Source organism: Ciconia boyciana, chromosome 9 (genome assembly GCF_034638445.1).
Source record: "Ciconia boyciana chromosome 9, ASM3463844v1, whole genome shotgun sequence".
Classification (NCBI taxonomy): domain Eukaryota; kingdom Metazoa; phylum Chordata; class Aves; order Ciconiiformes; family Ciconiidae; genus Ciconia; species Ciconia boyciana.
This window is the reverse complement of record NC_132942.1, coordinates 25,168,904-25,182,728: the sequence shown is the minus strand read 5'-3', so window position 1 is coordinate 25,182,728 and position 13,825 is coordinate 25,168,904. Positions and strand designations below refer to the sequence as shown.

Below are 13,825 nucleotides of genomic sequence, written 5' to 3'. Positions count from 1 at the left end.
GCCTGTCTCCGCATTCCCTAAATGCAGCCTTTCGTGGCCTCTTCTTAGCTGCGAAATTCTTCCTGACCCATCGAGCCACCGCTGCCAGGACTCAGCCAGGATTTTGGCACGGCTGAAGCCACCCCTGCCCACCAACTGCTTGCAGTGCCAATGCCCACAGGATACCCCTTTGCTCCAGGAGGGCTCCTTCCCCAGGGCGTCCCCTGAGATGTCACCACCACCCCACTGCTTCCAACGGGCATAAAGCACGTCCCTATGCCAGCTGAATGTAGGGCAGGGCAGGCATGCTGCAGGCAGGGTGCAGCATCAGCTCTGGAGTGTCAAACTAAACTCTATTCTGCAAATAGCAGGGTTATCTTTATTCCTTCCTATCCAGAGAGATTTAAGTACCAACCATGCAAAAACATTGTTGGTGGCCCCACAACAAGCATGAAGGAGAGGTTGCTAATGGGATTTATCCTGAAACATGTGGTTTAACCAGTGGGGCTGAGAGCATCCTTCCAGCCTCGCTGTCCCTGGTGGGTTTCATAGAATTGCAGAATCACAGAATAGTTTGGGTTGGAAGGGACCTTTAAAGGTCATCTAGTCCAACCCCCCTGCAATGAGCAGGGACATCTTCACCTAGATCAGGTTGCTCAGAGCCCCGTCCAACCTGACCTTGAATGTTTCCAGGGATGGGGCATCTACCACCTCTCTGGGCAACCTGTGCCAGTGTTTCACCACCCTCATTGTAAAAAATTTCTTCCTTATATCTAGTCTGAATCTACCCTCTTTTAGTTTAAAACCATTGCCCCTTGTCCTATTGCCACAGGCCCTACTAAAAAGTCTGTCCCCATCTTTCTTACAAGCCCCCTTTAAGTACTGAAAGGCTGCAGTAAGGTCTCCTTGGAGCCTTCTCTTCTCCAGGCTGAACAACCCCAGCCTTCTCTCAGCCTTTCCTCATAGGAGAGGTGTTCCATCCCTCTGATCATTTTTGTGGCCCTCCTCTGACCTGCTCCAACAGGTCCATGTCTTTCCTGTGCTGAGGGCTCCAGAGCTGGACGCAGTACTCCGGGGGGGGCTCACCAGAGCAGAGCAGAGGGGCAGAATCGCCTCCCTCGACCTGCTGGCCACACTTCTTGTGATGCAGCCCAGGATATGGTTGGCTTTCTGGGCTGCAAGCACACATTGCCGGCTCACGTCCAGCTTTTAATCTGCCAAGTCCTTCTCCTGTCTCAACTCCTTCATCCCCCAGCTTGTATTGATACCAGGAGTTGCCCCGACCCAAGTGTGGGACCTTGCACTTGGCCTTGTTGAACCTCATGAAGTTCACATGGGCCCACTTCTCCAGCTTGTCCAGGTCCCTCTGGGTGGCATCCCATCTCTCAGGAGTGTCAACCGCACCGCTCAGCTCCATGTCATCTGCCCATTTGCTGAGGGTGCCCTTGATCCCACCACTTAGGTGGCTGATGAAGATATGGAACAGTACTGGTCCCAGTATGGACCCCTGAGGGACACAATTCATCACTGATCTCCATCTGGACATTGAGCTGTTGACCACTACTCTCTGGATGTGACCATCCAGCCAATTTCTCATCCACCAAACAGTCCATCCGTCAAATCCATCTCTCCAGTTTAGAGAGAAGGATGTTGTGGGGGATCCCACTGGATCCCGTGCCCACGCTGGGAGGGGGTTTGCATCAGTCCTGCCCCGTGGCTCTGCCCCTTGCCTGTCCCTGTGCCCCACAGCAGTGTGATGGAGAGCAGATATCAGCTGCTGTCCCCTGCCTGCACGGGAAGCAGGGGGCAGACAGGGGTCCTGGTAGCTCAGTTCCGACCCCCGAGACCTGTGCTGGGCAGCTGTGGTTCCTCTGCTCGCTTTACAGCTGCTACAAAATCAGAGCTGGACCTGGCACTCCTCCTACATGAGCACAGCCTTGGGATTAACCACTCCCTGCCAGCCCCGGGAAATCGGAGTACAGCATTTCCAGCAATGATGCAGGAAACCCCCTCGAGGTCCCCTCTCCCCGCTAGCATCCAGCACATGCCCTGCACCCTGACAATTTGGCAAACCTGCACCTCAGGGGACACATGGCTCATCCCTCCCTGTCTCACTGTGGGGTGACTTCATTATTCAGTGGAAATGCCCTGATTGGGAAACAGGGCATTTTCCATGCTCTTTTCCTCTCCTGGCTCCATGCATGGTCCTGTGGGGATGCTGCACTGCCCCTTCCTGCTCGCAGTGACGGGGGGTTCGGGGCCACATGCCTTGGGATCTAGGACAGCCCCTCTATGGGTGAGGTACAGGATTCTCAGAAATCTGGGAATTCTCCTGCCTCCCCCGCAGCCTCACCCCTGCACGCTCACCCCTTGCTTTCTGGTATGGCCTCATGTTGGGATGCATGTCCCCATTTTGGGTGGCGGGGGGCTCTCCTTTCTTCAAACAGGGATGCACCAGAGCCCATCCCCAACGGGGGCGGGGGGGGGAACCAAGGGGCAGCACCAGCCGGCAGCACTGTGCTGGGGGGGTGTCCGGGAAGTGATTTCACAACCCATGTTTATGTGCAGTAAGACCACACGTGCATCGTGATTTCACTTCTCCTCCTTTCCCACTCAGCCAGTGGCGACCGCAATGCCTGCTGGCTTAGCCTCGTATTTACGCTCCCTTGCTGTTGCCTTGCAAAACACTGCCAGGAAAAAAAAAATATCAGTGTTTTTGCAAACAAGCACGAGCCGTTCCCTGGCATGACCTCCCAGGGCCACCGACCTGCTCCTCACCCCAGCGCCCGCTGGCCGGGGCACCACGGGGACCGACCCCATCTGCAGCACCAGCTCTGAGCCCAGACTTGCCCCGTTTGCAACAAAAACACCACCCCCACCAGGAGCACGGGGCGCAGGCACGGGGACGGCCTGTCCCTGGCCCAGCCGCTGTTTTCCGTGACGGGTGCCAAGCTGGCCTCAGGCATGAGCGGGGCAGTGGAAGCCAGTCAGCACGTAAACACCATAACAAGGGGGAAATCCCACCGGCACTGGCAGTGCTGTGAAGCCGTGATTCCCAACAGCCCCTGGCTGGTCGTGCCACACTCCTGCACTGCATCCTGCTACTGCACCCCCCCGTGCTCACCCCTCCTGGGGGGCCAGCCGAGCACCCCAGCCCCAAAGGGGCTGCCCTGGGGCCAGCCTGCTCTCCGGCAGGATGCTGACAGGTTGTCCAATTCCCGGACAACCACCTGCAACCCCTGGCCTCCTCAAGGGCGGGGGGCACAGCTGCAGCCCAGCTCTCGGCACACGGGGCTGGGAAGGGCCAGGAAGCATGGCAGGGCTGTCCCAAATGCGCAGGAGTTGGTGGCAGTGCTATGCCAGAGCTGTCACTCCCCCTCGGCATCTTCCAGCACCTTGGCCCCCGCAGATGCAGCACCCTGCCGGGGGGGGTTGGTGGCAGAAAGGGGCGCGGGTGGGACCCCCTGGCTTCCCCAAAGCGGGAGCCGGGGGAAGCGCGCAGGGCCATGACCCCGGGTGAGCACAGCACGGCCCCGGGTGAGCACGGCACCACGGCACCGCCCCGGGGTGAGCACGGCACGGCCCGGCCCGGCCCGGCCCCCGGCTGTGCACGGCCCCACGGTGAGCACGGCCCCGGGTGAGCACGGTCCCGCCCCGCCGTGTGCAGCGCCGAGCACCGCCCCGCGCCTCCACCCCATAAATACCGGGCGGCCGGTGCTGCTCTGTACTGCTGCGAGCCCAGCGTAGTCGAGTCGTGTGTAGCCGAGCCGAGCCAAGCCAAGCCATGGACCCCCAGGACTGCACGTGTGTCGCCGGTAAGTGTCCTGTCCCGGCTGTGCCCGGCCGGACCCGTCCCGGCGGGTCCCGGCTGACGGCCGCTCTCTTGCCCCAGGTGACTCCTGCTCCTGCGCCGGGTCCTGCAAGTGCAAGAACTGCCGCTGCCGGAGCTGCCGCAAGAGTGAGTGGGGGGCTCAGCCCGGGGAGGGGTGGGGGGTCCTGCCCGGGGGGGGCGGGGTGGGCAGCCTTTCCCTGGGGGAACCCGCTCCTTGCCCGGCAGGACGCCCGTGGGCACCTCCCGACCCTTGTCCCATAGAGAACCCCCCCTTTCCCTGTAGAATGCCCTATAGAGAGATCCCTGCGCTCCCCCATAGGGGTGCCCCTGCCCTGTGGGACCCCTGCATGCACCCTGTAGCACCCTCATGGGGATCCCTCCCTCTTCCCCTGCTCCCTGGAGGCCCCTCTGCTCCCCTTCGGAGGTGATGCCTCTGCCCTGTGGGACCCCCAGCTACTCTCCCATTGGGATCATAGCCCTGCCCATGGGGGGGGGGGTGTCCTAGTCTCCACAGGGTGCCCCTGCCCCATGGGACCCCCCCATCCCTTCCCACCCACCTCTTAACTCTCGTGTCGCCCCCAGGCTGCTGCTCCTGCTGCCCTGCGAGCTGCAGCAACTGTGCCAAGGGCTGCGTGTGCAAGGAGCCGGCCAGCAGCAAGTGCAGCTGCTGCCACTGAGCCACTCGCCTCTGCCTGTAAATAGCCGGCACGCTTCGGGGATGGGGGGTGGGGGGCACAGAAAAGCCTATTTTTTACATGTTTTGTATTTTCTGTACCAGTGGTGAAACTGGATGGAAATAAAGGAGTTTGGCTGGATGTATGAGTGTTGCTGTTGGGCTGGGATGGAGGCTGAGCCCTGTTGCCACTTGTGATTCCTGTGTGGGAATTACTGCCTTGGGGTGGTGGGGGGCTGCTTGCAAACACCCACATGGCCTTCCCTGAGTGGGCTCTGCACCTCCCTGGGGGAGAAAAGCATCTTCCTGGGGTAGGGGACAGACTCATCCTGCATGTGGGGTGGCTCTGGGCATCTTTAAGGTGCTGGTCCCAGGGTGAGGACGGGGTGATGTGCCCAGGGGTGTGGGGCAGGTGGTGGCAGGGAGGCTCCAGCCCCCTTCTGCGTTTCTCTGGCTTTGTGATAGGTGTCTCTGCATCACCCTGGGGCTCCGACACCCCGGGGCTTCCTCTGAGTAAAAGCTTGTGGGAACAAGCATGGTGGATGAGAGGGTGGTGTGGGCTGGCAGCTTGCCTGCCCTGAGCTGCTGCTGAAAGGCACCTGGCTGAACCCCAGTGGGGACGTGGCTGTCTCATGGGCAGGGACAAACCTCCCCCGAGAGCTTGTGCTTTGCAAGCTCCAATGCATTTGCAGACCAGATCCATCCCTAAAGGGATGCTTTCTCTGCACCCTCCCCATACCAAATACTTCCAGCTACAGTGCCTGGCTCCTCCTGCCCTGGGCATGACCTCTGAGCACTTTTTTCCAGCCCAGTTTTGGGGAGCACCTTGCTTGGAGCTGCAATGACATCCAGGCTCAGGAAGGCAGACTACCGTAGCTGTGAGTAAGCCCTGCGTAGGTTAAATGCAGCTCTCGGCTGCTGTGGGGGACAATGGGAAGATGCATGGGCTGTGTTTTGCTTCCGAAAGTCTCTGCCAAGTGAAAGAGTTGCTTTTTATGCACAGGAGCCTCTGCCGCTGGCTGGGGTGGCTGCCCCTACCTGCCTGTACACAACCCCTGGGTGTGCCCTGCTGTGGAAGCAGGTTCCCAGCCCCACTGCCAGGGCTGACACCCCACTGCTCTCACCCCTTCCCTGCCTCTCTGGGTGGGGGGACAGCTCAGCATGGCAGGGATGTCCCTTCCAGCCCCTGGTGGCCAGGGACAGGATGAATTTAAAAAGCAACGTGCTGGGGCAACCCTGAAATGGAGGCTCTCGGATACCCATGCAGTTCTTTCTGCCACAGTGGGTGGCACAAGGAGGGGTGTCTGCAAGGGGGGAGCATGGCCCTGCCAGTCCTTAATGCCCAGGATACTCCAGGCACCCAGGGGAGCTGCTTGCCCCTTACCCAAAGGTTTGTCCAGCTTCAGCATGTGGTTCTGCAGTGGGTGCCCAGCCTACTCAGCACCCAGCCTCACTGGTGAGAAAAGCAATACTCAGCTCAGCACCCATTTGCCTTTTAAATATGTTGCTTTATTGCATTAGTGTGTGTCTTTTGCCTAAGCAGCCTCCCAGCACCGCCTGTTGTAACAGAGGCTTAGTGCTGGAGACAGGGTTTAAGGGCCTGCCTTGCCCTAAATGCATTTAAAAAAACAGTGAGTCTCATGGGAAGACCATTTGCTGGAAAACAAGACTGATGGGGAGCTGAGATGGGCCTGATGCTGGAGCCTGGTGCAGTAGGGCTGTGACCCCAGCCAGTGCAGCGGATGGGCTGTGGGCTGAGCCCCCCCAGGACCGGGTGCCCACATCCTGCACCAGAAGCAAAGCCGGTGTGCGCATGGGGTTTCCCCTCTCCGGAAGCGCCCCAGGCATCAACCGCTCCCTGTTCCCAGCGGTGTGCCAGGGTGGTACGTGGGCGTGCATCTCTACACCCAGCTGCTGCCAGTGTCCCCTGCCTGCTTGTGGTTCTGCCTGTGCACCCATCTGGCAGCAGCAGCTGCCATGGACCCCCAGCCTCAATGCCCTTTCCAGCCTCCCCAGGTGTGATTTGTGGGGAGGAAAGCTACAAGACTGGCAGGATGGGTGCAGGCACCCGTGGGAGGTGCTGGCCTGGGATGTGCCTAGCGCTTGGCTCTGCCTGTAGCTGCTCTCAGGTGGCTGAGGGCTTTCTGGTCCCTGCAGGAGTATGTTCTATGGAAAAAAATCTACTTTTTAATGTGGTGGGAGCTGCTCTCAGCTTGCACACAGCTGTGTATAGCAGGAGGATGATGGGAATAAAGGCTTGATGCAAGAAGTGGCTGGTGTGCTTTATCCAGCCGGTTGAAGAAAAGCACAGCTCAGCTTGCAGCTGAGTGGTTTGAGGTGCCCGCGCATCTCTCCTGGGCACCCGGAGGAAGCAGGGCAGAAGACTCCTGGGCACATGCCCAGCTGGGCAGCCCTGCAGTGGGGTGCAGCACCCCGGGGGGGCTGCGCTCAGCACCACTTCTGGCTCTGCTTGAGCTCCGTGAGGCTGATGTGTCTCCATGGCCCCCAGGGTGCTGGCGTACGGCCTGTGCAGAGGGGACAGGCACCGTGTGCAGAGGGGAAATATGCTGTGCAGACGGGATGTGTACCCTGTGCAGAGGGGACGAGCACCCTGTGCACACGTGACAGGCACCCTGTGCAGACAGGACATACACCTTGTGCTGAAGGGACAAGCGCCGCTGAAGGGACAAGCGCCGTGTGCAGAGGGGACACCCACACTGTGCAGAGAGTAAATACACCCAGTGCAGAGGGGACGAGCACCCTGTGTACAGGTATCGTGGTTTAGCTTCAGTCGGCAACTAAGCACCACACAGCCACTCGCTCAGCCTTCTCCCCGGTGGGATGGGGGAGAGAATCGGAAGAGCAAAAGTAACAAAACTTGTGGGTTGAGATAAGAACAGTTTAATAATTGGGAAAAAGAAAAAATATATATCTATTATAAATATAATAATAAAAAATTGTAATGAAAAGGAAAACAACAAGAGAGAGAGAGGAACAAAACCCAGGGAAAAACAAAAAAAACAAATGATGCAACCACTCACCACCTGCCGACCGACACCCAGCCCATCCCCGAGCAGCAATCGCTGCCCCCTGGCCAACTCCCCGCAGTTTATATACTGAGCATGGTATCATATGGTATGGAATAGCCCTTTGGCCAGTTGGGATCAACTGTCTTGGCTGTGCCCCCTCCCAGCTTCTTCTGCACCTGGCAGAGCATGGGAAGCTGAAAAGTCCTTGACTATTGTAAACATTACTTAGCAACAACTAAAACATCAGTGTGCTATCAACATTATTCTCCTACTAAATCCAAAACACAGCACTATATTAGCTACTAGGAAGAAAATTAACTCTGTCCCAGCCAAAACCAGGACAACAGGGGAAATACACCCTGTCCTCAAGGGACGTGCACCCTATGGAGAGGGGATGGGCACCCTGTGCACCCAGCGCAGAGAGGCACAGAGTGCGGAGGGGAAATATACCGTGTGCAGAGGGGGCGGGCACCCAGTGCACCCAGTGCAGCAGGGACAGGCACCCAGTGCACCCAGTGCAGCGGGGACAGGCACCCCGTGCAGAGGGGGCGGGCACCCAGTGCACCCAGTGCAGAGAGGACGGGCACCCAGTACACCCCGTGCAGAGAGGACAGGCACACAGTGCACCCCGTGCAGAGGGGACGGGCACCCAGTGCCCCCCGTGCCCCCCGTGCACCCCGTGCACCCCGTGCAGAGGGGACGGGCACCCCGGGCACCCCGTGCAGAGCGGCCGGCACCCCGCAGGAGCAGGCTCCCCCGGCGCGGACAGCCGCCGGCTCGGGGCAGCCGGGCGCTTCCGTAAGGATTTGCTGCCACCTGCCTGCCCGGTCCCAGCGCCGCCTCGAGCACCGGCGCCCGTCCAGCCCCGCTGTCCCTGCGTGTTCCCGGCTCCCCCCGTGTCACCTGCCCTGCAGGGCGGCTGCTGGGGGGCCCAGCACTTGTCCCCGGGCAGCTCAGGATCCTCCTCCTTCCGCTGGAAAGCTGTCCCGGGAGCCTGGACGGGCTCAGAGAGAGCTGGGGTGGCATGGCCACCCTGCCAGGGCACCCATCCTACCAGGACACCCGTCTTGCCAGGACACCCATCCCACCAAGACATCCATCCCATCAGGAGTCCCATCCCACCAGGGCATCCGTCCCATCGGGACACTGATCGCACCAGGGCATCCATCCCAGCGGGACGCCCATCCTGCCAAGTTATCCATCCCACCGGGACACCCATCCCATCAGTACATCCATCCCACCAGGGCATCCTGCCAGGGACCAGCGCACCCCTCAGAATGGCTGCCCCAAATGCTTCAGTGCCGTGAGTGCTCTCGCCCTGCTAATTTTTGGGATGAAGCTCCACAGAGGATGTAACTGGGCACCCTGGGGCGAAGCCCAAATGCAGCAGATGCCAGGGCACCGATCAGCCTGTGGCACAGAGAAAACATGCTTTATATGTGCCAGATCTCAGCACATAGTGCTAAATACATCAGAAAGAGTTAAACCTACAGATTTACAAAGAACACAGACTCCGGGGAGCCAGGCAGGCACACAGCATTGGAAAACATTGATTTTTTGGCGTTGCTAGACAGCTACTGAACGACTGGTGAGCATCACAGCACAGGGAGAGCAACCTAACTGCCTCAGAGGGGGAAAATTCGGGGTTTGCACTTTTTTTTTTTTTGCTGGGGAAGGCAGCTCAGCTGGAATGGCTGCGAGTCACCTTCACCTCCTCCGAGACCTGAAGCAGGGCTGGTGGAATTGGGGCAGTCCCTGCAGGGCTGTAATTTATAGCAGAAGTGCTTGTGGGCTGCCCCATGCTCTGATGGGGTCCTAAATCTCTGCCATACGTTACAGATGCTCACACCCTGGAGGGCTGGGGCACACGCAGACCTCGGCATTGAGGCAGGCAGCACCCTGGTTAGCTACATTTTAGAGCCACCTTGGGTGTTTTTATATGCCCTGTGTGATGCTTGCGACGGAGAAAAAATGAAGTGGCAGGAGGTGGTTTATGAAGGCTTGACAAAACTTGTATTTAGTGAGGCAAAGAAAAGAAACCCCTGGGAGCCTTCAAGGAAAGACATGTTTTGATGCTTGTCATCTCTCATGCAAGGAAACACCTTTGGGAAAAGCTGTATTTCGGTGTTGGGGCAGGCTGAGATGTAATTTGCCCAAGCGCATCCTGGTGAGGGCAGATTTCCGCACAGCTGCTTCGTGGGCCAGTGGGCAGGGCCATGAATCGATGGGCAGGGATGCACCTGGACCCCCCTGCCTGCATTTAGCAATTAGGAGGTAGTGACTGCAGCCTGTGCGAGCACTGCTCAGAGCTGCCTTAGGCATGGAAACAGCTTTTTACATGGGAAATTTTGGAAATAGAGGCTGTATGAATGGGGAAATCCCTCTGGCTTTGAAGGGCTGGTAAGAAATCCTGGTGCTACATCTGCTTTCCTTGCTGGGTATCACAAAATGGGATCCAAGAGGGTCGCTGCGGCTGGACTGTGGTGCTAGGGATTTCCTCACCAGGAATAACGCTTCACTGGGGAGAAAGGCAGTGGGATATGGAGAAAGCTGGGCAAAGGGGAGCAGGGGGGTGTTTCTTGCTGCTGCTTGTTAAAATGAGCCTTGAAGGTGGCAAAAGACATGATCGCAGTTACGAGGGAGGGACTTTGAAGGTTTGATGGGTGATGTTTCGGAGCAGTGACGAGGTCCATCCATCACCTCTTACACAAGCAGGCTGTTGGATGTGCCCTATTGGGGTCCACAAAACTCCCAGTTCCCAGATCTTGCCCTAGAAATCCTGGGTCATTGGCAGCATCTGCTGTGAGGCTTGTGCCAGTGTCTTGCTCCCCTGCCATTATGCGCGTGCGCCCACGAGGGGACCAAACGCAGCGTATCCCTGTACGCCGTCAGGAGGCCATGTCACTGGCGATGGAGAGCGTACGGCGCCGAGCACGTGGGGTGGAGTGGCCAGCGGCAGCCTCGAACCCGCGGTTCCGGAGGCAGCCACCGCCCCCCACCGCCAACGCGCTGTCCGTGTCCGCCTCCGAGCGCCTCAATAAAGTTGTTGTCGCGAGGGGGCGGGAGCCGGCGCGCGAGGACGTGCAGCGGCTGGGCCAATGGGAGCGCGCGGCGCGGGGAAGCGCGGCGGCTCGGCCAATGGAAGAGCGGGGAAGGGCGTGAGGGCGACCAATAGGGGCGCGCGGCGCGGGGACGGTCAGGCGCGGCGGCCGGAGCGGCGGGCAGGTGAGGGCGCCTCGCGGGCGTGTCATGGCTTCCTCTCCCGCTGCCTCCGCTCTCCCTCGGCGAGCGGTGGCAGCTTCTAACCTCCCCCCCACCGGGTCCTGAGCCCTCGGCAGCCGCCTCCCGCCCGAGGCTCCCTCTTCTCGGCGGCCGGGCGGGTCCTGCGGTGGGGGACTCCGGCGGGGCCTCCCCTGAGGAGAGCCCCCTTAGGGAAGTGGTTGCCTGGAGGCGGGGCGTGACCTGTCCGGGGGCTGCGGCGTGGCCCCTGGCGCTCCCTGGCGAGCGCCCCAGCCGCGGTGCAGGCCGCTGCGGTGGCGGGCTGGTGAGGAGCACTCGCAGGCCTCCCCGTGGGCCTTTCTGGGGCTCTTCGGGGGTTTCTGTATATCTCTGCACGATAAATAGCCCCTGTTAAAGCAGGGCGGCTGGCTTTGCATGTGCGAGGAGTAGTCTCTTCATCCGAACTGGTTTGTGCTGGTCGGCAATGCAAGGCCCAGCTGTAGAAAGAGAGCTTAGTGCTTAACCAAGGTGCCATGTTGGTGCTTCGTGAAGCAGAAGCCCGTTGTTTGAATGGGGAGGTGTCAGGAGAGTGGGTCTGTGCTTGCATGTGATTTGGCCTCGCTGTTTGAAGTTGTGTGCGTGGGGGTATTGGTCTGTTCCTGACTGGAGGAAGAGCACCTGCTGCCGGGCATCTGGTGGTGAGAGCAGAAAGGCACGGTGTTCTCTACACTGTCCCTAGCTCAACTTCTGTTTTACAGCAGGTTTTGGTAAGCTCATGTGACCTTGTAGTTGCTAGTCTTTGTTTCATGTATGCCTGGCGGGATATAGATTACTTTTGAATGCAGAAGGTAAATCATATATGATACTTGGGACTCTTGTGTTTTTCAGATCAGTAAGCTTGATGCAGGACAGGATAGCTATCTTTAAACGCTTAACATGGACCCTTCAGACTATCCTTGAATGAGAATGATGACTAGCCCTTTCCCCCAACCCCAGCTCACAAGTCCTCTCTACCAACAGCTGACTTCTTGTTCAAAACAGGTGAAAATGACTATAAGGATTTCTTACAGAGCATCTCTGATGCAGAACTCTATTTCTTGACATAAAGAATGCTGTTTTTTAGTACCTCCTAGGCAAGATTCACTCCATCTTACGGTTTTGATTTTCCCAGAGTCATCATAAAGTGTACAAAGTGTACAGAGTAACTTACTCTCGCTCTTTGGTCCCAACTGCAGGCAACAGCCAAACTTCTGTGACATGATGTTGAACTGCCTTTGTGTTAAAACTTGAGCTGTGGATGCACTGGGTATCAGTATTTAATTAGCAACTACTGTGGAGTGTTGAGTGCCATCTGTGTCCCAATGTTAGTCTAAACCAGAATATATTAACAGCGACTGGAAGGGGTTGAATTAAAGTCCAAGTGCAAACAAGGGCTGCTTCCCTCCACCTTCAGTTTGGTCATGTCTTAAAGGGTAGTAGTTAGGTCATGGAGAACTAAGGTGAGGGTGACAAAGAAAAGTCAGTTCCTCTGTGCTTTACTGCTGTTCACTTATGCTGTGTGTCTAAAAGGGTTTCCGACTCCTTGGGAAAACTTCTAGGGGCTTACAAAGAGGAAGAGCTTAAAAATTGCTTGGAGAATGTATGTGATTCTGTCATCTAAATCCATAATGTTCCTATGGTGATAATATCACAGGAAGTTCAGTGAGAGGGGAGGATCTGGGCTTTCATATAAGGAATTTCAAATACCAAACTAAATGCTCTATTTAATGAGGGTCAGTTTGCCACCTTGTGGAAGTTAGTGCCCTGCTGAGTTGGGTGAGAGTCAGGTGCTTAAAATAAGTACTAAGTCTTTGGAAAAGGAGAGTGATAAGATGGCAAAACTGCCAGCCATGTCAGTTATTCATGATAGTGGGGACTTGAGACCTCTGTAAGGAACTTCAAAGTCAGATGGCAAATAAAAGGCAGTGTTGACAAATGCGTGATGGTATATATTGGAAGAAATAATTTGGAATGCTTACTGTTCGGTCCCAGGTTAAATAGTGAACAGGATAGAGAAGAGTTGTGTGTCTTTGTCCTTTCTCAGAGTGCAAGAGCAAATAACTGAATCTTATTGCCTTAAACTTTGACAAAAACATTTTTATTCAATGTATGTACTGTAAGAGCTCTTTGAGACCAAGTGCTTAATAGCAATCATAAAAAGATTAGACATTTGCATGTCTACCTACAGATGAGACTAAGAACAAAACATACAGGACTGAAAATCTTACAGGAGGCAGGGGAAAAGTAACTGGTGGGTGGAAGAAGAAACAATAAGTTTGGAAGATTGTTACCTATTGTGTGGCCTATCAGAATTTTCCTGCATCAGCCTTTTGTTGCTGGGGGAACGGGCTGTTGTACCAGATGGAGTACAAAGTATAGCTTGGAACTTTTAGGTATTTGTTTTTAAGCTGGCCTATCCTGATTTCGTATGTTTTTAGTGTAGCTAGGGTATGGAAGTTTTCCCTTTGCTAAGTTTGATTAAACATTTATTATTGTGCTTTACATACTAGAGGGTGATCTGCTGAAAATGTGCAGCAGATATTTGGGTTGTACTTGGTCACTTCCACTTGTAAAACATGGAAAATAAAGCGGGAAAAGATCTCAAGAGTTGACCCCAATGATGTGTATCTGCTCCTGGTGAGGGGTCAGTAGGTCTACACCATTTCTGCTTTAAGCCTGTCCTACTCTTAAAAAGCTCCAGTGACAGAGCATCTGCATCCTTGGAAGGCAGCTTATTTCAGTGTCTTAACTAAAATCCTATAAATGTCATAGACTCATAGAATAGTTTGGCTTGGAAGGGACCTTTAAAGGTTATCTAGTCCAACCCCCCTGCCATAAGCAGGGACATCTTCAGCTAGGTCAGGTTGCTCAGAGCCCCATCCAGCCTGACCCTGAACGTTTCCAGGGATGGGGCATCTGCCACCTCTCTGGGCAACCTGTTCCACTGTCTTATCACCCTCATCATAAAAACGTTATTCCTTTTATCTAGTCTGAATCTACCCTCTTTCAGATAAAAACCATAATTTTGCTTTCCTTTAAAATCAAACAAAAATT

General features: G+C 56.3%; 2 protein-coding genes across 4 annotated transcripts in view; both read left to right on the top strand.

Annotated features, from left to right (window-relative positions):
- The first annotated feature begins 3,636 nt into the window (after nt 1-3,636).
- On the top strand, nt 3,637-4,626 carry LOC140656646 (metallothionein-2). The gene is made up of 3 exons (XM_072872611.1): nt 3,637-3,794; nt 3,872-3,937; nt 4,394-4,626. The coding sequence occupies exons 1-3, from the start codon at nt 3,764-3,766 to the stop codon at nt 4,486-4,488; spliced, it is 192 nt and encodes a 63-aa protein (XP_072728712.1). The 5' UTR covers nt 3,637-3,763; the 3' UTR covers nt 4,489-4,626.
- A 6,042-nt stretch (nt 4,627-10,668) lies between these two features.
- The window catches only part of NUP93 (nucleoporin 93), an 85,975-nt gene continuing 82,818 nt past the window's right edge, over nt 10,669-13,825 (top strand). The window contains exons 1-2 of one of the 3 annotated variants that reach the window (XM_072873405.1): nt 11,123-11,499; nt 11,621-11,773. The gene's annotated coding sequence lies outside the window, so the exon portion shown is untranslated. Of the gene's footprint in view, nt 10,739-11,122; nt 11,500-11,620; nt 11,774-13,825 lie in introns of those variants that run through there. The other 2 variants (XM_072873404.1, XM_072873406.1) reach the window with 2 other exon arrangements.

Excerpts from the sequence above, each read along its gene's own strand:
- LOC140656646 (XM_072872611.1), top strand. The coding sequence starts at position 3,764 with ATGGACCCCCAGGACTGCACGTGTGTCGCCG. Across the intron at positions 3,795-3,871 it reads GGACTGCACGTGTGTCGCCG|GTGACTCCTGCTCCTGCGCC; the intron begins GTAAGTGTCCTG and ends CTCTTGCCCCAG. Across the intron at positions 3,938-4,393 it reads CTGCCGGAGCTGCCGCAAGA|GCTGCTGCTCCTGCTGCCCT; the intron begins GTGAGTGGGGGG and ends TGTCGCCCCCAG.